The following is a 23741-nucleotide window of genomic DNA, read 5'->3' on the forward strand; positions in this document are numbered from 1 at the left end:
CAAAATTTTGTTTCTTCCGCGATAGCTAGCAAAACTGAAGAAAGCGTTCTTCTTCTTCATTCCTTTATTCATTTATTCTTCTTCTTCTTCTTCTTCTTCTACTTCCTCCTCCTCCTCCTCCTCTTCTTCTTCCTCTTCCCCCTCTTCTTCTTCGTTTTCTTCTCTCTTGAGGTCTGGAGATTCTTCCCTGATTGATTTGTTTCCTCGCAATGCTAGATTTCTTATCAATGCGTCTTGATTTTTCTTTCATTTTGTTTCCTTATCTACAGATCGCTAAATCTTTGATTCATCTGGAGACTGTATGCGTCATTGCTGCTGCCTAGAGAACCAAAATTTAAGATTCTTCTTCTTCAGCTTCGGTAAGCTTTCATTTAATATCCAGTATTTTCTAATTATTTTCTAGGTTTTCAAAGATTCGTCATTCATTATATCTCTAACACATTTTAATTCTGTTAAGTTTTCTCGATTTCCTCCCAAAACTTTGATCTTGCTGGCATGAAAACTCAATAATGCTAATTATTTGTTCGATTCATTAATTATTGATCATCATCATCTAAAATTATTCACCCTATTCATCAATTATTCATCATCATCATTGTCGCTGATTCATCATCTGTCATCAATCATCAACATCATTCACTCATCATCATCATCCATGTCTTTAGCACCAATACAGCAGTAATGCCTGAAATAAGGTTGTCAATCCTGCCAATTAGATTTCTGCTAGATTGACCTTGCAAAGATTTCTGCAATTGCGTATATTATTCAATAAGCTTTAGCCGTCACATATTATTGTCATTTTGCATCACCGTGATAATGATCTTCACTTTTTGCATCAATGCAATGTTATTTAAATGAAGGCTGTCTACACTGTGGCAGAGTTAAAATGCAATTTCTGCATTTAGGTATTTGAACCTGCAAAATTTTCTGCAATTTGCATCAGATATAAGAGCACAGCATTTGGAAGTTATTTGGACCTGCAAAGCTTTCTGCAATTAAGGTTAAGTTATGGTTTGAATTGGAATAGATATCCAACTAAATTGGAAAGATGAGAATATTGTTGGGATCTACCCATTAGTTTCACCAGTTTTCTGAGTAACTTGAATCTGTCTCCACCATCATTGTCATCAAAATCATTGATTTATCAGCATCAGCATCATCAATGATTCATCACCATCACCATCACCATCACCGTCATTATCATCATCATCGATGATTCATCACCATTGTCAGTATCGATTCATCACCATCATGCACAATCATGTTGCAACTTTCACCTCCATCTATATTTCATCATGAGAGCTGCGAAGTCATGTATATCTAACAAGGGGCTTAATCATGAAAAACTCGTGAAGAGTACAATCTATTGGCAAATAGTGCAATCATTGCCTAATGATGATCACCAAGGAAACACAACCTGAGAATCAGAAGAAAGCAGAAGATAAGAGCTATGAAACATATGCTGATGAAGGCAGCAACGAAGAGTTATTTGAACAATGTGATGGCACCTTCAAAACACCCTCTTCTCCCCCAAGAGTCTACCGTAGAGTACTTAACAAAGACAAAAACAAGAATAAGAGAAGTCCTGTTGTTCCTTTATCACATACAGTCTTCAAGGATGAACTCTGGCATTCTGATGATGAAATGAATCAGATCAGTTTCAAGGATTATAACACTATGGCTGCTGAAGCTAGACGTAAAAGAGTGGAAGCTCGATTTGCAGAGAGACCAATTGTAGCCGTGGGTTTTGCACCAAGACATCATAATGAAGTTATTAATGCCGATATGTTCAAAGCTATAGATCCGAAGCTCATTCTTGGAACGATTCTGGTAGAGAGACTGGAGATAGCGTCACCTTCTATACGGGGTGATGCCCTAGAGAGACCCTCGCCCAAAAAGCTCAAACTCATAGAAAATCCTCATATGACTAATGTGAAGATTGAAAAATGTCATCCTTCAAAGCTAGCAGGGTATTTGACTTCCAGAACTTCTAATGGAAGAAATGGGGGTGTACATTTCTCTGTGAAGGAATATGTTACTGGACAAAATATTCCTGTGAAATCGAGTTTGCTCTATGATCAAGAAATGAAAGGTTTTAGGTCCTCAGAGTTCAGGGATAGTCCGTCATTATTAAATGCTAACAAGTTACTGGTTGTGGAAGATGCACTTTCTCGGCTCAAATCTCAAGTATTGGTAGACAGATATAATGAGGAGGCAAAAGAATCATCACTACACTCAGCAAAAGAATCCATTGTCTCTTCACGGCAGTTAGGGCATACTATGAACATAGCTTATGCACAACACTTTGAGCAGGATACCTCTTATTGGGAACAAATAAATGCAACTAAAAACAATGGCCATGTGCAAACATCTGTAGAGGTAATTTCTCATACTTAAATGTGGATGCATCAACTTTGTGTGTCTAATGCATGAGGAAATTCTTATTAAAAGAGAATGATTTTCCTTTGTGTATGTACTATTGTTGGTAATATCACCCCCTATGGACATTAATATATCATCATCATCATCACCTTGGCCAAATGCGTGAGAGATAGGCAGGGTTACCTGTGGCAATTTTACCAATTTATTATTTTGATTTGTTGTTTTTTGAGATGGGACTACATTTCAGCCGCTTAAGAGATTTTAATGTATTATTTTCTGTTTTTTTATTTCTCCGACATGTAGAAAATCCAAATCATTTTAGGATTTTGTAGAGATTCCCTATATTATATGAAGTGTTCACAAATTTAATCACCTCAACATGCAGGAATACAAGAGACCAAATACACACTCACCACTTAAGTCAGAAGCAAAAGGTGTCCCAGATGCAACTCAAGTTTCGAAAGAACTTAAAATAGGTCAGGGAGTGAGAGCTATTCCAGAAAGAAGAGGTGAACCATATACACACTTGAAACAAGATGATACTGGAAAACTCAAGTCACAATTAAATATAGTAAGCAAAAACAGAATGAAGAAGGAGAATGAACAGGAAGATATTACAGTAATGCAGAGCATGAACGAAGTATGCTCCCTTGACCTGCTCCTGCAAGCTGCGTCTGGTATGGAACCTGAGCCCATGGGTTCGACCATGGAAACCCAATGGCAGAGTGAAACTTCTACAATATTATCGCATAAGAAAAAGACACATGGGAATGCTCATATTCTGGAAAAAAGTGGTAAAAGGATTAGGAGTACTGTAGCAGATTATCTGGATAATGATAGAGTAGATACTGCATCAATGAAATTAGATAAATCACCTTTTAAAGAGGCATCCACAGATAGAAAAGTCTACAAAGATGAGGAAGCAAGATCTTCTGCAAGTGATTTGAATCAATCTACAGAGGCTATCATATCGGCACCGATTGTTTCAACAAAGAGAGGCAGAGCTCAGGTCCTTCCATCAAGGTTTAGAGATTCAATCTTAGAACCATGGAAGAAAGGGCAGAAACGTCCTTCAGAGGATCAGGTATCCCTTAAGAGCGTTCCTTCAGAAAACAAAGTGAGGAAACCCGATAAGGTTTCACCCAGAGCACACAATCCAACAGATGAAGTCGAGGACATGATGATTTTGGCTAGGAAAGGTTCTTTGAACGATTTTCATTCTACTAGAAAGCTTTGGATTTCAAGCAAACGGAAAAATCCTTTCAAGACATTACACAAGAATGTTGAACGATGTAATGTGGAAAGTAATAATCATAAGCAGAAAATGTTTTCTAATGGAGAGTTTAGTGAAGCAGCTCAATTGCACTCTCAAATGTCTTCAGGATTTTCTTCTTCTGGTCATAGGACTTCAACTGGGGATGCTACCCTGTCGGCCAGTATTAATTCCGAGTCAAATGATGAAGTAAGTTTGGCAGCAAATGGTAGAACTGAGGCAACGACAGGTCTCTTGTATAGTCTAGAAGATTTTTATGTGGGAGATATAGTATGGGCCAAGTCTGGCAAAAGAAATGATCCTGTATGGCCAGCAAAAGTGGTGGATCCCGTAAGAGAAGCACCTGAGTTGGTTCGTAAAGCTTTTGTTCCTGGACGTTTGTGTGTGATGTTCTTTGGACCTTCGGCTTCCAAGGGAAGAGATCGGGTATGTACTTCCTTCTCCACCTTAAATAAGTAGTCTTCTTTTTGGGTTTTTTTGTATGAAAGAGAAATAAACTCATATCAATCCATATACAAACAGGACTATGCATGGGTACGCCAAGGCATGATTTTTCCGTTTCTTGACCACCTGGACAGGTAAGATTTTTGTGTAAGGATGCTGATTTTCACCTTCTGAAAACATGTTATATTTTGAGAAGATCACAGCTCTATCTAACTCACATATGGAAGAATGAACTCATGAGGAGATGCATATTTTAAAAATGGTGCCTACTTGGGCCATCATTCCCAGATCTACAAGGATATCCGTCTTCTCACCTGCATCTTATTTTTTTGGGTTTCTTATTTGAGCGTGTTACTTTAAGTAGTTTCATCTATCCACTTTTTCAGACACAATATCTTTAGTGCCAATGATGATCTCCACATTTCTGGCACATGATTTCTGACAGTAAAATCAGGTCGTTGTAAATAGTTAAAGCAATGTAGATGGAAGGGAAATTGATTTACTTACAGTTTTTGTCAGTTGTGAACGAAATTCAAAGAAATTTGATAAAATATGACTATTCTGAATTTTGCTTGTTATCTTAACTGCTCAAAAGCTTCCCTGGTATTTGAAAAGAATCAATTCCACCTTGACTCAAGACTATGTATTTGGAGATTCAGATTCTTTTGATGGCATAATATAAAAGCAGCTTACTGATTAATTCTGTTCAAGGATCCAAAGAAATCACAAATCTAAAGATAGGGAATGTCAAAACTATTCTATCTGGCTCCTTTTCATCCAAAGTTGGCCTTCTTTAAGTTGGCCATCTCGGAAATCTCGGCATTTATGGGGTGCTATAGATAACTTATTTAGTAGGTATGGGAATAATGATCTCATGCCTAATGATGGCAGTAATTATCACTTGGTGGATCCAACACACTTATAAAAGAGAACTCACTGGATTGAGTTTCTTATCAGTGTATGCTCTATGTTTCTATCACCCTTGACTCCCGTCATTCCACGATTTGCAGTCCAATACATTGCCATTTCTGTTTTAGATACTTTATTAATTCACATAGTTTATCTCTAATATTTAACTTGTTCGATTCTTTATGCGGAATTGAACCTTTACGAAAAGTACAGTGTGCAGACGGAATATTATTATGAGCTAGGTTGATTGATTGGTCATTAGATGAATGTATTGTCTTTGTTGCCTAGATGATTTGATTCCTTCTATTTAAATAGGTGTTCAAATGAGAGTGCATGTGATGTGTGATTGCATGTGCGTGAGAGTGCATCCGATGTGTGATCGCCACTTGGCACATGTATTAAGGTGTGATGCATGAAAGTCATGTTGCTCATTTGAGTCAACATGTAGTGCAATAATAAGAGTTCATGCACACTCTATGTATTGGAGCTGTCCAACTTTAATCAGTGAACTTCGTGATAACCTTGCTCCACTGCACTCACCAACATTGGATACATCTCCTCACCACCGCTCCTTCCATACATAGATAGTAGTTATGCATTTCAACCTTGTAAAACCATCTCAAGAATCATTAACCGATTATAAGGACGCTTCACACATTAAGATCATTATCATTATCTTTAGGAAACCTAGAGCTTTTATTTTGCTTCAATTTAGATCATTCAAATTCATTCATAGTTCTAATTGATTTGTACCATAGGATGTTGCCTGCCTCAAATAGATGTGAGTGCATCTTTCCTTTTATCTCAAGATGGCAAGGCTGCAGATTAACTTCACCTATACTCAAAAATGCTAAAATGAACTAGCCCAGTGGTTAAACAATGGGTACATGCATTGCTAAATCAGGCAATTACACAAGGTATTCCTCAAGATCAGCAAGGTAATTGGTTCGAGACACTAGGCAAAGGAATTAATAGAAATCAGCTCACTCAGCTGAACATCAAGGGAAAACTTTGAACACAATTCCAAGGGCAAAGTTATCATAAACATGAAAGCAATGGTGACTAGGTTATACTAGCCATTAAGATGCAAGTAATGCTTTTTTGGCGAGTTCCTGAACATCAAGGGAGTGAAACAAGGATGGTCACTATCACCCTTACTATTTGGTCCATGTATTGTCCACTAGAAGAGTTCAACCAAGGAGCATTTGGAGAACATGAGGAAAAAATAGTCATTGAACTTTTCATAGTATTTGTTGAATGATTAAAAGTTTTAACGGCTAGCCCAACGGCTAGTTAGCTCCAACAGCTAGTTAACCCAACTGCCAGATCTTGGCCTTTATAAAGAGGAACTTTCTCCTCATGTAAATATGAGCGATCTCTGTATTTTCTCCCTCCTGTTGTGACATACCAATGTATATTATTGAACAAATGTGCCTTCTCATTTTTCAATTTGGTATCAGAGCATATATCCGCCCCTTTGCAAAACCCTAGATCCACCCTTCTGCTGGTATGACAGCAATTGGAACAGCACTACCCTAGCATCCAAGAGAGGAAAGGTTTTTTTTTTTCTTTAGGGATGACATTGCTATGTGATTGAGAGGCGACTTGAGAAAAGAAGTCAGAAGAGGAGAGCAGAGATAGGGTAAGTTGAGAAGATGGATGAGGTGTTCTCAAAATTGAACGAGGATGAGGTGAAAACATTGAGGAAATACATGAAGCAGGCTGAGATTGTAGCATCTAGAGGTGTGACAGGAATACAACCACCACCTCGACTTGAACTCCTCTAGTTGAGTTCAATCTCGATGGACCAGCCACATAGTTGACGGCTACCTAACGGGAGAAGAGAAAGAACCTCCTGTCAAAACGAGCAATGAATGGAAAGCATGGAGAGCTACCCACATGTTTTTGTACACGTGGCTTCTCAACTCCATGGTTCCATCAATCGCCACAACTGTTGATGGAATTTTAAATGTGAAGGAGATTTGGGAGAAATTGCAAAAGACGTATGCTGGGAGGGGGAATAACATGAGAGTATTCCAAATCGAGTAGGAGATAGATGCCGTCTGGCAGGGAGATAGGATGATTCAGGAATATGCCATAGAGCTGGAGCGTCTTTGGGCAGAATATGATCATTTCTCGCTTGTGACAGTGTGCAATGATCCTCAGTGTAGGAGCAAGGAAATTTCTGCTCAAAGAAGAACCATGCAAATTTTGAAACATCTCAACCCGTTGTTTGATCAACGAAAGGTAGTTCTTCTAGCCAAGGCTGAAATTCCCACACTTGATGAGGCAATTGCGACTATGATGCAAGAGGCGAGTAGAATGAAGCTGCTCTCTAACATTACCGAACTTCCAGGGGTACGATTGGCACTCATGGTGTCAAATTCAAGCGGAAGTGAAAATCGAAAATGCTACAATTGTGGTGAAGCTGGTCATTTAAAGAATACTTGCCCTAAACCATCTAATGAGAGAGAATATGGAGGACATGAACAAACTAGAGGTCGTGGTCGAGGGGGCCGAAGAGGTGGAAGAGGAGGTCACCAAGCAAACCTGATGGTAGCAAAAGAAGAGGAAGGAACTAAGGTGGTGTTCACCGAAGAGGATCAAGCTCTCTTAGATATACTTTGGAGGAAGCAAAAAGCCGCAGATGATACTTCGTTCATGTCAAGAGGTAACATTGCCACCTAGCTTATTTGGCCACAAGTACTAGCAACACAAATACTCTTGCCTCTGCACCAGAATGGATAATTGATTCTGGTGCATCTAGGCATGTGTATGGTAATGCTAGTGAATTCTCCTCGTATACTCACCTAACAATGCTAGAGAGCATTCAAATTGCTGACGGTACAACACAACTTGTAGTGGGTATAGGTACAGTAAAATATACCGACTCTGTGACATTGTCTAATGTGTTGCGTGCTCCTTCTTTCCTAGTAAACCTATTATCCATAAGTTCTATCATACAACAACTAAAATGTGTTGTTTCTTTTGATATTCCCAAGGTGATATTCCAGGAGGAAGGGACAGATCGGAGACTTGGGATTGGCACATGGCATAGTGGCCTATGGTATTTGGATCGTGATGGGCTGGATTCAGCATTAGCATCTATGGTAGAGGGAATAGATGTAAGGGGATCTAAAATGAGTTATGAGGAGTTGTTGATACTTTACAACCAACGTATGGGACATACCTCTTATGGTGTTTTGAGTCGGGTGTATCCACACCTTTTTGAAAAGGCTGATAAAACAAAACTTGTTTGTGATGCATGTGAATTTGGTAAGCTTAGTAAAAGCTCATATGCTAGTTCAGGTCATAGGAATTCCCATGCATTTGATGTGATACACTCCAATGTTTGGGGACCATGTTCCACAAGTTCTATTAATGGATATCGATATTTTGTCTCTTTCATTGATTGCTTCTCTCATGTGACTTGGTTATATTTGATGAGGAAAAAGAATGAAGCGTTTGCTTGTTTTAAAGATTTTCATAGAGCAGTTCAAACTCAATATGGTTCAGTAGTAAAAGTGTTGAGATCTGATAATGGAACAGAGTATGCCAACATCACATTTAAGGCATACCTCTCATATCAAGGAATACAACATTAAAACTACATGCCCATATACACCAGAACAAAATGGAGTAGCAGAGAGGAAGAATAGACATCTTCTAGAGGTAACAAGAAGCATGATGATTTCTATGAATGTCCCAAAGCAGTTGTGGGGACGAGCAGTTTTGACAGCTGCCGCATTGATCAATAGAATGCCCTCTAGAGTATTGGAGTGGAAGTCTCCATGTGAGTTGTTGCAAGGCAATAACTCTGGAATCCTTCCTTTGAAGGTGTTTGGATGTGTGTGTTTTGTAAAGGACAGTAGACCATCTGTAGGAAAACTTGATCCTAGAGCTGTGAAATGTGTATTTGTGGGATACTCTGCCACACAAAAAGGCTATGTTTGCTGGAGTCCAATAGAAAGAAAGAAAGAAAGAAAGAAAGAAAGAAATATTAACGTCTTTTAAGAGGCCAAAATGGCCTATAAGACCAAATAAGAGATTACATCTTGAGTGTTGTCTCGTCTTTGAGAACAAATCAAAATAAAATAAATATTACACAGTAAATATAAAAGTAAATAACATGAAAAGAGAAGAAACAAGGGAATCTGGTTTTTGGCACATGTGAGATTCTCAAGTTAGGTATATTGTAGCTTTTGTCTTCGAAAGATCTCTAGCATAGGTCGATCTAGAATGGAAATGTCTCCGAAGCGAGGGAAGCACCTACGATGGCGGGAGATAATGACTTTTATTTGTCGATGACAAGGGTGTCGTGGTCGTGGTCCATGGGGTTGGGGCCTACGTGCACGGCAAATTGCTATTGCCCGATCAATTGTAACCCCTTTGTTATGTCTTGGTCTGGAGCCCATTTGTGTATCCTGTGATGGACTTGTAGGATTAGTAGGAGTGATGGGGCTAAAGACAGTTGTGATTGTTCTTTGTGGATGAGCTTGTGTGCCTGTATTCCATTACCTTGCGTAGTGGGCCAAAGCTCTATTTAAAGGCAATGGTATCTCCCTCTGATTTCATAAAAGACACTACAATGACAAACATAGTGTTCATTAGATTCCACTCCTTGATGACACAATTGGCAAATTCTCTCTTCTAGAGGTAGTCGTGTATATCTGCCTACCTCAATCTGTAGCTGATGTGATGAAGTTGTTAGCTGCCCTATCACACTATGCAGTGCATAGGATAGATGTATGTCCATATAAGGTGGCCTGATGACGAATCCATCCTCCGATGTATGTAAGAAGTGCGTCTTATAGTGGGCCATCTTTGTACCAAGTGGTATTTTGGGGCTGATCCATGTTATCTTGTTTTCCAAGTTAATAATATCAGTTCGAATCACTCTATTCTTTTGCACTTTGGTCATATTTAGGTGGGGACAGTCCAAGCTATATTGGAACGACGGTAGTGCATTTATACTCATGCCATGTGACTTGAATCATTGCTGCATTTCAGCATACCAACAAAAGATTATTTGTGAGCATGGATGTTCATTTCAGAGAGTCAGAGCCATATTATAAACAAGAGGTAACTTCACCCTTTGATGACTTAATTGAGACTGAAAATATGGGGGAAGGAGATAATGGTGAGAGGTTGCTAAAAATAGGATCAATTCCTTTGCTGATCCCTACATCAACTGAGAAACAAGTGAGCGTAGGAGATAAGGATGAAGAAGGAAAAGAAGACGAGGAACCTATATGTGTTGGGACTCAAGGTGAGGGGGAGCTAAATGTGTATACACGGAAGAGGAGGCAGAAAGAAGGAAATATGAACACGTCTTCAGTGCCACTTGTGCCATCAAGTTCCATGTCCCGACCTGCCTCGACTTCTGAAATAGCTATAGAACTCCCAAACCCAGAAATCACAGGTGATATGATTTCCTCTCCTTCTCCTATAGAGGTTAGGAGGACCTCTTGCAATAATGCAGGAGTCCCGCCTGATCGTTATGGTTTTCCTCATGATATTGCTCAGTTTATCTCTTATTCTAACATATCAGCTACACATAGAGCATTCATTGCATCATTAGACTCTGTCACTTTACCCAAGTGTTGGCAGGTTGCTAAAGAAGATCCAAAACGGAAAGCAGCCATGCAAGAAGAACTCAGAGCTCTTGAGAAGAACAAAACTTGGGAGATTGTGTCACTACCACCAGGAAAGAAGGCGGTTGGGTGCAAATGGGTGTTTACAATAAAACAGACCCCAGAGGGAAAAATAGATCGATACAAGGCATGATTGGTGGCTAAAGGATATAGTCAGACATATGGCATTGACTATGATGAGACTTTTGCACCTGTAGCGAAGATGAGCACTGTTAGAATGCTTATTTCCTTAGCAGTGAATAAGGATTGGAAATTACATAAATTAGATGTAAAAAATGCATTCCTTCATGGAGAGTTGATGGAGGAAGTGTACATGGATGTCCCCCCAGGTTTTGGTACAATTCAAACAGTAGGTAAGGTTTGCAGATTAAGGAAGTCGCTTTATGGACTATAGCAATCTCCTCGAGCTTGGTTTGACAGGTTAAGAAGGGCTACGGTGGGTATGGGATACCAACAGACGAATGCAGACCATACAATGTTTTTTCAACAACACAAGCAGCATACTACATTACTTGCTGTGTATGTGGATGATATGATTATCACGGGTAACGATGAAGGAGAAATTGCGCAACTGAAGGGGAAATTGAGTAAAGAGTTTGACATGAAGGATCTAGGATTGCTACGATACTTTCTTGGAATTGAGGTAGCTCGTGGAGCAGAAGGAGTTGTTCTATCTTAGTGAAAATATGTATTAGATCTTCTCACAGAAACCGGAATGTTGGGTTGTAGGTCCGTAGCTTCTCCAATCAACCAAAAGATCAAGCTAACTGAATTTGCAGGAGAGAAAGTTGATTGTGAAAGGTATCAAAGAATGGTAGGTCGGCTGATTTGTTTGACTCACACCCGTCCAAATATTTCATTTGCAGTAAGTGTGGTAAGTTGCTACATGCATGATCCGAGGAAAGATCATATGGATGCAGTGTACCGTATTCTGAGATATCTCAAAGGTGCCCCAGGGAAGGGATTGATCTTTAGAAAACATGGACATTTTAACATTGAGGGCGATTGTGATTCTGATTGGGCCAGTTGTGCTGATGATAGGAAATCCACATCAGGATACTGCATGTTTGTTGGGGGCAATCTGGTCTCTTGGAAGAGTAAGAAACAATCAGTTGTAGCAAGGTCAACAGCTGAAGCAGAGTATAGAGCTATTTCGGTAGGATTTGCGGAGATGTTATGGCTGAGAACTCTCCTAGTAGAACTAAAGGTGAATAAAAAAAATCAGATGATGCTGTGGTGTGACAATAAGTCAGCAATCAGCATTGCCAACAATCCAGTACAGCATGGTAGGACCAAGCACATTGAAATCGACAGATTCTTTATCAAGGAGAAGCTTGATAATGGAATATTAAAATTGAGTCATGTTTCTACTGAACATCAAGTAGCAGATTGTCTTACAAAGGGACTTGGGCCAGTAAGTCTTACTAGATTGTGTGACAAGATGGGCCTAGTGGATATTTTTCACCCATCTTGAGGGGGAGTGTTGAATGATTAAAAGTTATAACGGCTAGCCCAACGGCTAGTTAGCTCCAACAGCTAGTTAGCCCAACGGCCAGATCTGGCCTTTATAAAGAGGAACTTTCTCCTCATGTAAATATGAGCGATCTCTGTATTTTCTCCCTCCTGTTGTGACATACCAATGTATATTATTGAACAGAACAGAACAGAACAGAAAAAGAGAATAGGAGACTATATTGTATCAACGAACGTGAAACCGAAGAGCATGTCACTTTGGAATTTCCAACAGATGAAGATATGACACATGATTTTCAAGAGTTCTTACAAGTTTAAGAAACCTCAACAATTTAAAAATCTTCATCTCATTGCTGAGACGAGTGCTTTGTAACGTCCCCCTATTGATGTTAATATATCATCATCATCATCATCTAGTTGGAAATAGAGATAGGTTGATATAGGGATGTACTTCTTGGACGACAGAGTATATGTTAGTTATGCCGTACAGAGCTCAAATCTGAGGAGTACTATGTATGCATCTGCACAGTTTACTGAGATCTGAGGATGCTTCCATTGCCTCTTTAGGAAGGGATTTGGGCCATTCTCTTGGGGCATGGACTTCTATGATCAGAGGTATTTATGGCTGTTATGTAGGGAAGCTACCTAGTTTAGATACAATTGCACAAAAAAGGGGCTGAAATCAATTGCAGATCTGGTAAATGGCCGAGATCACCTATTAGGCTTCAATGACATGACATGTCGTTATAGTCTTGGGCCACATCATCGCCTTATCTGGAATACTTTCCTTAGTACCTGTGCCACCTCTAGTTGGAGATCGCAAGATTCAGGATTGGATGTTACAAAAAGGCAACATTGTTATTCCAATGAATAAGGTTACAACACATTCAGTGTATATGTTGTTGCAACCTGCCCTGTGGTTTCACAAACATGGAAATGCATTATGGCACCTACACAAAACATAGTCTTGGTGGAAAAATAGGCTTACAAAGCTTATGGAGTTATGGTCTTCCACTTAAGCAACGGGTATTCCTATGGAGATGCCTATTGGGTGTACTCCCGACTGGCGAATCTTCAAAAGTGATCGATAGCCTCACCACACTGTGCAAGATGTGGTGGTCGATTGGAAATAGTCCCACACTTATTATGGACGAGCATTCACTACAACATTTGTACAAAGACTAAGTGCATCTCTTTCTCACAGATTTCCTGGTCGAAGGTTTGGGAAACACTTTTGGCTATTTGGACAAATTCCGTGCGCCTTATCCAACGATGCCTATTTTCTCCAATTGACAAGATTTTGGGCACTCTGGACCATTTGGACAACTCGCAATAATAAGGTCTTTGATCGAATCCAACCGCATGAAGTTAGCTTCAGCAATCCCTCAGGCAATCTCTATTTGATTGTCTGCAACTTAGAGACATCACACTGCAAATTTACACTCTTTACTTTGAGTGCTTTTAAGCTCTTTAGTGTCTAATCGACACTTGTATTTTTCTCTTTATTCTTTGTGGGTTTTCACCTCACTTTGAGGTTTCCCACTAGTAATAAAAGTGTTACTAGAAAAAAAAAAAGCTACGTAGTTTAGATACAATTTAATTTTGCTTGCTATGACTTCTAAACACATGTTTAATTTTTGGCCCCATATGTCGCTTTGAGCTTATGAAAACATTTCATTCATCTCATTCTCACTCCTTGTGCTAATGTTTGTTTTCCATTTCTGTACAATCCAACAGGGGATTGATATGAAATTTTCACATGAGGAATCCTGAGTGCCATAAGTAGATTACAATTGTGTTGAATGAATCTGTACAGCTGGAAGATTCATTTGGATGCACATTACTTCATTATCCTGCAAAAAGCCTTCTTGATAAACTTGTACATTGTGGAAACTCACAAATAAGAACACATTTTGGATATTTTTACAAGACAACAATTTCAGTTAAAATGAACGATCACCAAACCTGTTTGCCTTTAGCCCCTCGTGATTACCATTATTCATAGTCCTTTAGTGATAGTGCACTTAAGTCAATAATATGGGTTTCTGAAGATTGTGTGTGATATTCTACTTTTGCTGATTAAAGCTTGTTGTCTCCAGATTTGCAGAGCAGACTTTACTGAACAACAGTCATATAAAGGATTTTAGGATCGCAATTGCTGAAGCAACATTTTCAGATTATGGTTTTGACACACAGTCTGAGAGAACTTATCCCTGTGAGATTAAAAAGGGACAAGTCTTACGTAGTTCTGATAAAGTAGAAATGGATGATAATTCTGAAAATAGAGAACTTCGTTCAGAGCCTTCTTTCAAAGAGGTTGAGAAAACCGAATTACCATTCATATTTCCTTTTTAAGAATATTGATAATGGTCATTAATCATTTTATTGTACTTATTTTTTTCTTAGGCTTCTAATGCGAAGAATGGAAAAACAAAGTGCTCCAGCTGCGAGTCACCTATTTCTCTGAAAAACACCACTATACGACACAAATACAGTGATTTTGAGAATCCACCTCTCTGCACATACTGCACGAAGGTTTCTTAACATTAGCAAAGCAATTCATATTTATGACTCAAACAATTATCATCCACTTAGTTCTCACTCTTGAATCAATTCTTACTTGGCAGCTATATAATTCTCGGCAATACTGTGGAGTATGTAAAATAGTATGGCATCCTACAGACAAGGGAAATTGGGTATGCAGTTCATATGACACTCTCTTCTTTCTATGTGGCTTCAGTTATTTGAAATCTTGATGATGGGCATTTATTTGAAGAGAGAAGATGGCTACTTGATGATATGAACTTGATTCCAGGTCCAATGCGATAAATGTAAAATCTGGGTACATGCAGAGTGTGATAAAATTAGTAGCAAACGTCTTAAGGTATACAATCTACTTTCGATAATCTTTGGTTATGTGTATGATAGGGAATAATAGGCATTCAAAACTATCTCTGGCCATAATAAAATAATACCTGTAAATGTATGAAGGAATCTGTTTATGTACCTTTGTTGTATAGGGTGATTCTTTCCATCCCTAAATTCTACTGATCTTAAATGAGAGGTCAGGTTGCAAGTGATTTCCTGCAGAGACTAAATAGAACTTAAGTTTCTGAGAGTTGTTGCATGGATACAATTTCCTAAAGACAAGAGGCCATAACTTTGAACAATACCCTGCCATTTATTACATCACTGCCATCCAAATCACTTTTAGAATTAATATTGAATCCCTCTTTGTATGGTGCAATGAGCTTGTCAAGCCATGAGTATCTTCATTGTTGGGCATTCGGGTATGTGGTTGCAGCATATCACAGTGTGTTTGTTTTCCTGTTCTTCGTATTTTTATACTTCAAAAGAAGGTTTCTATCATATTCTGCTCTGATAACAGCAACATACTGAAGGTTTTAAAATGCAAGGAATTCGATTAAGAACCTTTAATTCTAGATAGATCCAACTACTCTAGAGTTCGAAAAACAGCTGAGTCCAAAGCTCCTAGGTATAGTTAGCTTCTGTGTAAACAGAAAAGAGTAGAGTCTAATGTATGATAGTTTAATTGCTAAAGGCAGTTTGAAGACATCATAGTAATGATGCCCTCATTGTCATTGATGAATGCATACCTTCATGTTCAAATTATTTTCATCTTATAAGTCATTACCTAGCAATAACCTTCTCACACAACAACTTTTAACAATCATTACATCACACTGGATTGAATGATTAGGAATTATTATATTGAATTTATTTATGCATCTAATTATGGCTTTGTTTTCTTAATACATTTCTGTTCTGTGAAAGTCGTAACAACTTTTATTTATCTAACTTTGGTTCCAGGACTTGGGAAACGGTGCTGAATACTACTGTCCTGATTGCAAGAAATGTCATAGCATTCAAAATGTGGCAAAGCATAAGAGAACTGATGAGTAAGAATTTCGAACTAGGTGGAATCTTAGCTTGCTCAATCACTATTTTCTATTGTACTTTGAATTTATTTACATTCAGTTATTTGTATCAGTGCTGTGCGTACTGAAGTGAAAGTTCCAGATTCTATCAGTGTGGTTTGCTATGGAAAAGAGGCAGAGTATCATCCAAAGTTGCATCAGTGAGTAAAAAAGAGTGCACTATTAAAGTAGTTTCTGTTCTGCAGTTGTGTATTTTCTGATGACCATTCTAAATTGCAGGGTTCTTTGTAAATGTGTTGAGTGTGAGGGTGGACGGATGATGGGTCCTTCTAAATGGGAGAGACATACTGGAAGCAAGAAAAAGAAGTGGAAAGAGAGTATTAAATTGAAAAATTCTAAGAGGACTCTCCTATCATGGGTAATATTTTGCTTTCTCTTAAAGATGTTAATTTTTGTTTCTTCCTTTCTGCAGACGTGCTCTATATACATAGAATATTGTATATTACTAACAATTTCTATCTGGTTGGATAGATACAATATATGATAAAGAAAGGCACAGGAAAGCTTGCTTATGGGGGATCTGAAGTACGAATGCCATCTCGCCAATTGGAATGGGAGATAAATGCATGTCTTAAAGGTCAGTACCTACCCTTTTTTGTAGGATGACCCCTTAAAGATATGAATTCCTCTTCTTCATATTAGTTCCTAGCCCAGATTGTAATAGAGTGTGTGTATTGAAGGGTATAGTGTTGAACCATAAAAAAATCCTTTGTGGATTTCCTGATTTCTTTTAGCAGTTTCTCTTTATGGCACTTGATCTATAGTAAGAACACTCCCACGCTACATGCATGTCTTAAAGGTCAATATCTACTCTTTTTTGCAAGATGACCTTTTGAGGTTATGAATTTTTCTTGGATTGTTGTGCCTTCATGTTGGTTCCCAGCCTACATTGTAATAGGGTGTGTGCATTGAAGGGCATATTGTTGAAGAATCATCTAAAAATCCTTTGTGGATTTCCTGATTTCTTTTAGCAGTTTCTCTTTATGACACTTGATCTATAGTAAGAACACTCCCACACATCCTTGCCTTTCTAATGCATTGCGTTGCAGATGACCTAAAGCCGATTGGGGAAAAGAAATGATATCTTCCCCTTATTGCATAGTAAAAAATGTGATAACAGATATAAAGATCCTTGTATTCCACCTCATGATGGAGTAATTAGCAGATATGATTCTCCAAAGCTCCGTGTTTTTTGACCCTGCCTCTATTTGCAGTTGATGTTAAGATATCCTGATCTGCTCTATCACAGTGTGAAACACATGGGAGAGGTGAGTACCTATGTAAGAGTTGAATGATAAATCCAGTGGTGATATGTGGGGATTGCTATATCAGGTTTGATGAATAAGTTTGGATCACCGTATTCTTCACCAGGTTATGTCAAGATGTGCGCGATCAAAGCTATCTAGAAATGGGGTAATGTGTCTACATTGAGTGCATGGAATTGAAACTACTCGTGCATTTGGCCAACCAAGTTTGAACAATGAATGCTCCCTTGTTCTGCCAGCTGTGTATCCCATATGTACCAATCTTTAATATCTCAGCCTTGGGATCAGGTGAAAACAAGTCACAGCTTGAAAGAGTGCCTTGTAAACTAGTGGGGCTGTACCAATCTCTTCATGGACAATGCCATCCCGCATCAATAGGTTTCTGTGTGTTGTGTGGGGAATCGTCTAAACCAATGCATCTCCTATATCTGGTGATTTGTGTAGGAGATTCTGTGCGATAAATATCTCCATTTTCAAACTATTTCATCTTAAATGTGTTAGTAGTTATTGAGGTTGTACATGTTCAGTCTCTTGAGGATACCAAGGGCTGTATATCCTTGAAAAGTTATGCATATGCTCTTGTGAATGTGTACCCCACGCATTCCCATCCAATTAAGAACCAATCATCTAGATGCTGACCTTGGTTTTATCAAGGTTCAGCCACAAATCTTTGTCTCTAATCCTTCAGGACAACTTGAAATCAGTACCGTATAATTTCCACATAGTAGTATTTGATATGGCAAATGTGCTTTGGATGCTGAGCAGAACTCGGAAAAACGCCCATCTAAATCAGGTCAACATGTTGAATCCAAGTCGCAGTGTGGGTATTTGAAACCATCCAACTACAAAACGTGACTAATTAGTACATGCATACATATGTTTACACTATATATGAAGGCAAACCAGCAGTTGCCTGAGGATTAAATCCAAGTTGTTGTTTTGCTGCTTGAAATCATCCAATGACGAAACTGGGCTTGTTAGTATATGCATATATATGTTTACTCACATTTATCCTCGTTGTTTTTACTAAAAGAATAGGAAGAAAGTGTACATAAATCATGCTAGTAACCTTCTGTACGATAATATATTTACCTGAAATAGTTATCTTCCTGTTCAGGACTGTATGAGCCAGTATTTTTGAACTGGACACCAGAAAGATGTGCAATTTGCCGCTGGGTTGAAGATTATGACTACAATAAGATTCTTATTTGCAACCGGTATTCCTTTTCAAAAGTTTACATATTATTAATGTTTTAGACTTGAAATTCTATTGGTGATTTCTGAAGTTTCAATATTGATGTTTGTAGGTGCCACATAGCTGTACATGAAGATTGCTATGGAGTGCGAGCATCCGAGTTAAATGGTGGATTCACATGCCGAGCTTGTGAAAACCCTGATGTTGAACGTGAATGCTGCTTGTGTCCAGTAAAAGGTTCTGTTCCTATGTAGCAAATACTTTACTTTTGATCATCTTTTGCAAGACTTTGCTCACTCACTGTTTTAGTTTTCTTCCATCAGGTGGTGCATTGAAACCTTCCACTATCCAAGGCCTTTGGGTTCATGTGTTTTGTGCTTGGTTCATCCCGGAAATGTCCTTCCAGAGTGTGTCGAAGATGGAACCAGCAGATGGCTTGTCAGATATCAATTTCACTCGGTTTCACCAGGTTGCAATTTGAGTTTCTTTTTTGCGAATTTTTATGAACACTTCATTATTTTTCATTTTCAATTTGTTGGAGACACACTCTATGTAATTGGAGACAGCAGTAGGAAAGAACCCTGTGCAGTTGAACCAAATTAAAGGAAAAGAAAGTATTTGGCCTGATCTGGTCTGACGACTCCTTTTTGCTGCTATTTAACTTCTATGAATTGTTTTCTCTCATGTCGGCCTTTTTGAGAACTCTAGGTTGCTTTTGCAATTTAGTACAAGTTCTTTTAATAAGTCACAGATTTTAGGTTGCAAACTTACCTCAATGAGTTTATACTTCCCATAGATCAGAATTTCAATGTTTGCAAGAGCTTCTCACCATGCTTGGAAGCTGTAATAAGACATTGATTTCCTTAACTTCAGTTTTCTGGTTCCTACAATTAGCCAAAATAGGAATTTTCTGTTTCTCTCATATTTCCTGTCAAAAGGCATGTCTTTGGCCTAACTTTCTTGGATTTTGGATTTCTGTAAAGGTTTGTGCAGTCTGCAAGCAAACACATGGAGCATGCATCAAATGTGAGGATTGTGCTACCACTTATCATGTCACATGTGCAGCAAGAGCTGGCTACCATATGGAAGTAAGTTTCTACAAGTACTTATCACTTAACATGTGAGATGTGTATGGACTGTGATTTGTGTGACAGCAAGGATATATGCATGATTTTTTGGATGGACAAGGAGACACACCAATAGTTTCTGTTTAAAAGCATTTTGAAAAATCTGGAAGCTGGAATATTTGTCCATTGATGCTTAATTTAGATTCACCAAAATAATTGTAACAAAGTAAATAAGTAAATAACATTAAATATGGCTAAAGAATCTCGATCGATGCATGTAAGATTCTGAAGACAGGTAGATTTGAAAGATCTCTGATTCTCTAGCATAGGTTAATCCAAAATGGAGAGATCTCTGAAGCGAGGGAATCACCTGGCAAGAAAGAATAAGAAAGATATTAATGTGTTTTAAGAAGCCAAAATGGCATAGAAAGTGTATGTGCCTGTAATTTTTTCAGATCCAAACTCTTAAGCACAAGGACATGCAGATCAAGAAAATATCCTATTGTGCAGAACACAGGTATTTCTTGCAGTGTACCTGAAGATATTCAAACTGTCTTGTTTCCTTTTGTCAATCATTTGAATGTGTGCTACTAGGGAACCAAATCCAGATGCAAGATTGGCCCTTACATGTCCTGATGGAGATGCAAAAATAGGGGATAATGCTGACACAAAAGAACCTGACAGTGTAGTTGATCTACTGGAGACGAGCACAGTGATGGAAAATGATGAGACATCATTTTTCAAATCGTGTTTAACACCATCTACTTCACGATGTTGTGAATACAACCCAGAATACAAATCATATAAGGTATTTTTCTAGCATTGCCGTCCAGAAAGAAATAGTGATTTGCATATTCAAGTTAAGATCAAATCAATGGTTAACCTGAATTGATTTATGTCTAAATCAATTGTCAGAGATCACAAAAGGAACCTATTATTCATCGAGCTGCTGGTTACTCATGGCATTCACTGGCATTGATTGATAGCTTAAGAGTAAGTTGTGTATGTCTAATATTATATATGAAAAATGCCGAGAAACCCCAACCCATTAAGAGGGTTGATAATTTTGAATATCTTGAAATGGATGCATTTTTCTATTTGTTATTCAAGCATGCTTTCATTCTTGTGAATGCCTTGCAGGAAAACTTCAGCTTCAAGGAGATGCCCTCACTTGAAGAAAAGCTGAGATATGTACAGGTATGCTATGTTGAAACTAATGTCATATCAATAGTAGCTTGTAATACTGTACTTGAGTCATAAGTGAATTCTTCAAAGCAGGTTAGAGAGAATACCATAGTTTGCTTTGGAAGATCAGGAATACATGGTTGGGGTTTATTTACAAGACGCTCTGTCCAAGCAGGAGAGATGGTAAATAAAATAGATGCTTTTTGCAGAAACAAAAGCCACAATCCAGTTCACTATCTTTGAAAATTTGTGATTGCTTTGTAGGTTGTGGATTATCGAGGGGAGGTGGTAAGACGGAGTGTTGCAGATCTGCGTGAGAGAAGATATCGGTTAGAAGGAAAAGACTGCTATGTGAGAATCCAACAAAAGTTTGACTATAACTCCTTTTTTTAAGTCTTTAGATTCCTCCTTACACATTCCCTTCCCAACCTACAATTGATCCGGATAAGTTCATTTGTGTGTCAGCTCTTTAAAATAAGTGAAGAGGTAGTCATTGATGCAACAGAGAAAGGGAATATTGCTCGGCTAATCAACCATTCGGTACATTCCATTTCATTTTCCTTCAAAAGCATAAGATGAAACACAAGTTGTATATGTTGGGACATTGGGCATGTAAAGTTTAGTTGAATCTATGTGCATTTCTGCACATGATTGATGCATCTTGATTTAAAGAATGTATCTTATCTAATGAATGTTTGTCCAAAACAGTGTGATCCGAACTGTTATGCACGTATTATGCCGATACAAGGAGCTGGAGAAGCATGCATTGTGCTGATGGCTCGAAAAGCTTTAACGGCTGGAGAGGAGTTAACGTGAGCTCCCCGTGCTATTTATGACCTGTCTTCTAAGAGAGTATGTATAGTTTACAATAATATTTAATTAAGTCTTGCTTTTTGCAGGTATGATTACTCTTTTGATACAGAAAACAAGCAAGTTCCCTGCCTTTGTGGTGCACCTACATGTAGGAAGTTCATGTGTTAAGATTTATGTGTAAAGTGTGTTAGTTCCTGTTAGAGATCTGAAGTCTCCATAGTTCCCTTCACTGTTCAGGAGTCTTTTAGAGGTTGTTATATAGAAACCTGTATCAATAACACAATTTTTTGAGTTATACATGTTCGTCACATTTATTAACCCATACACACGAGAATCTTGGGGAAGAGACTACATCACTGTGAAACATGGAGAAAGCAAAGGTATACATGGTTAAATACTTTACGGACGAAGAGATATGGTGGATGCATGATCTAGAGAGAAAAAAGATCATTGTGAAGCACCAGTATTATTTGGAAGGTTCAATGGTTAAAGACTGCACAGATAAGATTTCCATGGATTTCATATTATAGAGGTTCTCAAAATTCTCTCATCATGCTGCTATCCATACCTGAAACCCTAAATCCCCTCCTAGACACAAATTCTGTTCACATAGTTGTGGAAAAATGACTTTGATCTACATCAATCTTGTAAAGTAGTATCCAAAAGGATCTATGGCGTATGGAGATGGCTTGACCTATCTATCTATTTGGCTGTCTTGTTAGGAAATTTGGGGATGTCCAATACCTACCCAAAACATATCTATCACAAGAAAATTTTATTTGATCTGCAACCTTGATGAAATATTTGTATCCTACATCTCTAACATCATATGGAGTTCCTCTTTCTATTGTGAATAACATGTAATAGTGGAGGTGTTTCACATGATGACGAATTAGCCTTTTAATTGTGTCCTTGTAGTCAGTTGTACATTAAGACTGGTCTCCCATCTAACTTTTAATTTGAAGTTTTCACTTTTCCATGTTACATGGATATATTGAGAGAATAGTCAAGTAGCATTTGTGAAACATCACTTTTAATGCATCATTAGGACTATAAAATGTAACAAATATGATTGTACTAGAGCACTATTGATCATTTGTATGAAACATCAAATATTATTGCAATATTTGATTGAATGTTGAGCATTTCTTTTTTTATGCTTTATCAAAGTCTTTCTCTTCATCCTTCAATTTAGATATTCTTGTTAAAATGTCATGCACAACATACTTCTTTATAAGATGCGGTACAATCGGGAAAAGTGTGTTAGTATCACAATAGCTTTTTCTACACAATTCCAAGTACAACTTTAGGCATGCCACTTTTGTTTTGAACCATTTTTGTTTCCCATTAAATTGGGCCCAATTCTTTATCTTGCACTATACGTTCTCTTGCATGAGAATTAGAGAATTGCACTATACGTACTAGAATGACATGAGTTGGAATATCCTTTTACAGAGATGTAATGGATTAATACAAAATGGTTATTGCATTCTTTTCTTGCCAATGAGGTTGATTGATTTTTGCATTATTCATTCAAAGACATAAGTTAATTATTACAATTATTAGTTACTAAAGTGATTAGTGGGGTTTTCTACATGGATGTAATTACACAAATGCTCACCGATTTTATATTTTATAGATCTAATGCCTACACTAGCAAAAATGATAGGAGTATTAAAGCTCATGTCATTCTAGTACAATGTTTGAAAGAATTACATGCTTGCCTACACTTGGTATGATTATCATGACAATTGAGAACCAAGAGAAAACAACCTTTATCACAAAATGAGGCATATACGTCATCATTGTCATGATGTTTAGCCTCAAGACAACCTCTACCATGTTCTAGTGCCTCATCATCACGATATTTGAATTGTATATATCTAGCTTCAAGAAGATATTCTCTATGACTTTATCATGTGCAACAACTAAGTCAACCACCTATGACACGAGTCTTATTGAACACCAAGTGATGGTATTATACCTTAGCCCGTATTCAAATCCATATTGAGCATCAGGTGGGCTGAACCCCTTATTCTAGGAGGCACCACCTTCTTGGTAGATGTTTACCACATCTTGCAAACGGGTGTTGGCTCGATCATAGTGATGGATTTAAGATTAG

At 38.0% G+C, this 23741-nt stretch overlaps 1 protein-coding gene and 1 long non-coding RNA gene across 4 annotated transcripts; one reads left to right on the forward strand and one right to left on the reverse strand.

Annotated features, from left to right (window-relative positions):
- Window positions 1-48: 48 nt before the first annotated feature.
- LOC147861683 (histone-lysine N-methyltransferase ATX4-like) lies at window positions 49-22761 on the forward strand. 2 transcript variants are annotated; one of them, XM_087322353.1, is made up of 27 exons: window positions 49-171; window positions 270-359; window positions 906-1000; window positions 1149-2379; window positions 2768-4081; window positions 4178-4233; window positions 14235-14451; window positions 14542-14670; window positions 14763-14831; window positions 14951-15019; window positions 15967-16055; window positions 16148-16234; window positions 16314-16452; window positions 16566-16671; window positions 18477-18576; window positions 18667-18791; window positions 18878-19023; window positions 19538-19642; window positions 20077-20138; window positions 20216-20429; window positions 20537-20614; window positions 20762-20818; window positions 20900-20989; window positions 21071-21157; window positions 21272-21346; window positions 21515-21618; window positions 21706-22761. In XM_087322353.1, the coding sequence occupies exons 4-27, from the start codon at window positions 1393-1395 to the stop codon at window positions 21785-21787; spliced, it is 4587 nt and encodes a 1528-aa protein (XP_087178479.1). In that variant the 5' UTR covers window positions 49-171; window positions 270-359; window positions 906-1000; window positions 1149-1392; the 3' UTR covers window positions 21788-22761. The 2 variants fall into 2 exon arrangements, with proteins under 2 accessions (XP_087178479.1, XP_087178478.1); XM_087322352.1 differs by having other exon boundaries at window positions 861-2379.
- LOC147861684 (uncharacterized) lies at window positions 14541-20281 on the reverse strand. 2 transcript variants are annotated; one of them, XR_015530023.1, is made up of 5 exons: window positions 20157-20281; window positions 19326-19991; window positions 15143-15219; window positions 14756-14973; window positions 14541-14660 (listed from the first exon to the last, which is right to left on the reverse strand). It is a non-coding gene; the product is annotated as an uncharacterized LOC147861684 (long non-coding RNA). The 2 variants fall into 2 exon arrangements; XR_015530022.1 differs by having other exon boundaries at window positions 18452-19991.
- Window positions 22762-23741: the final 980 nt, after the last annotated feature.

The sequence above is a fragment of the Azolla caroliniana genome, unplaced genomic scaffold, assembly GCF_043228905.1.
Source record: "Azolla caroliniana isolate FFs.n. ecotype wild unplaced genomic scaffold, voAzoCaro1.0.p SCAF_7, whole genome shotgun sequence".
Lineage (NCBI taxonomy): Eukaryota > Viridiplantae > Streptophyta > Polypodiopsida > Salviniales > Salviniaceae > Azolla > Azolla caroliniana.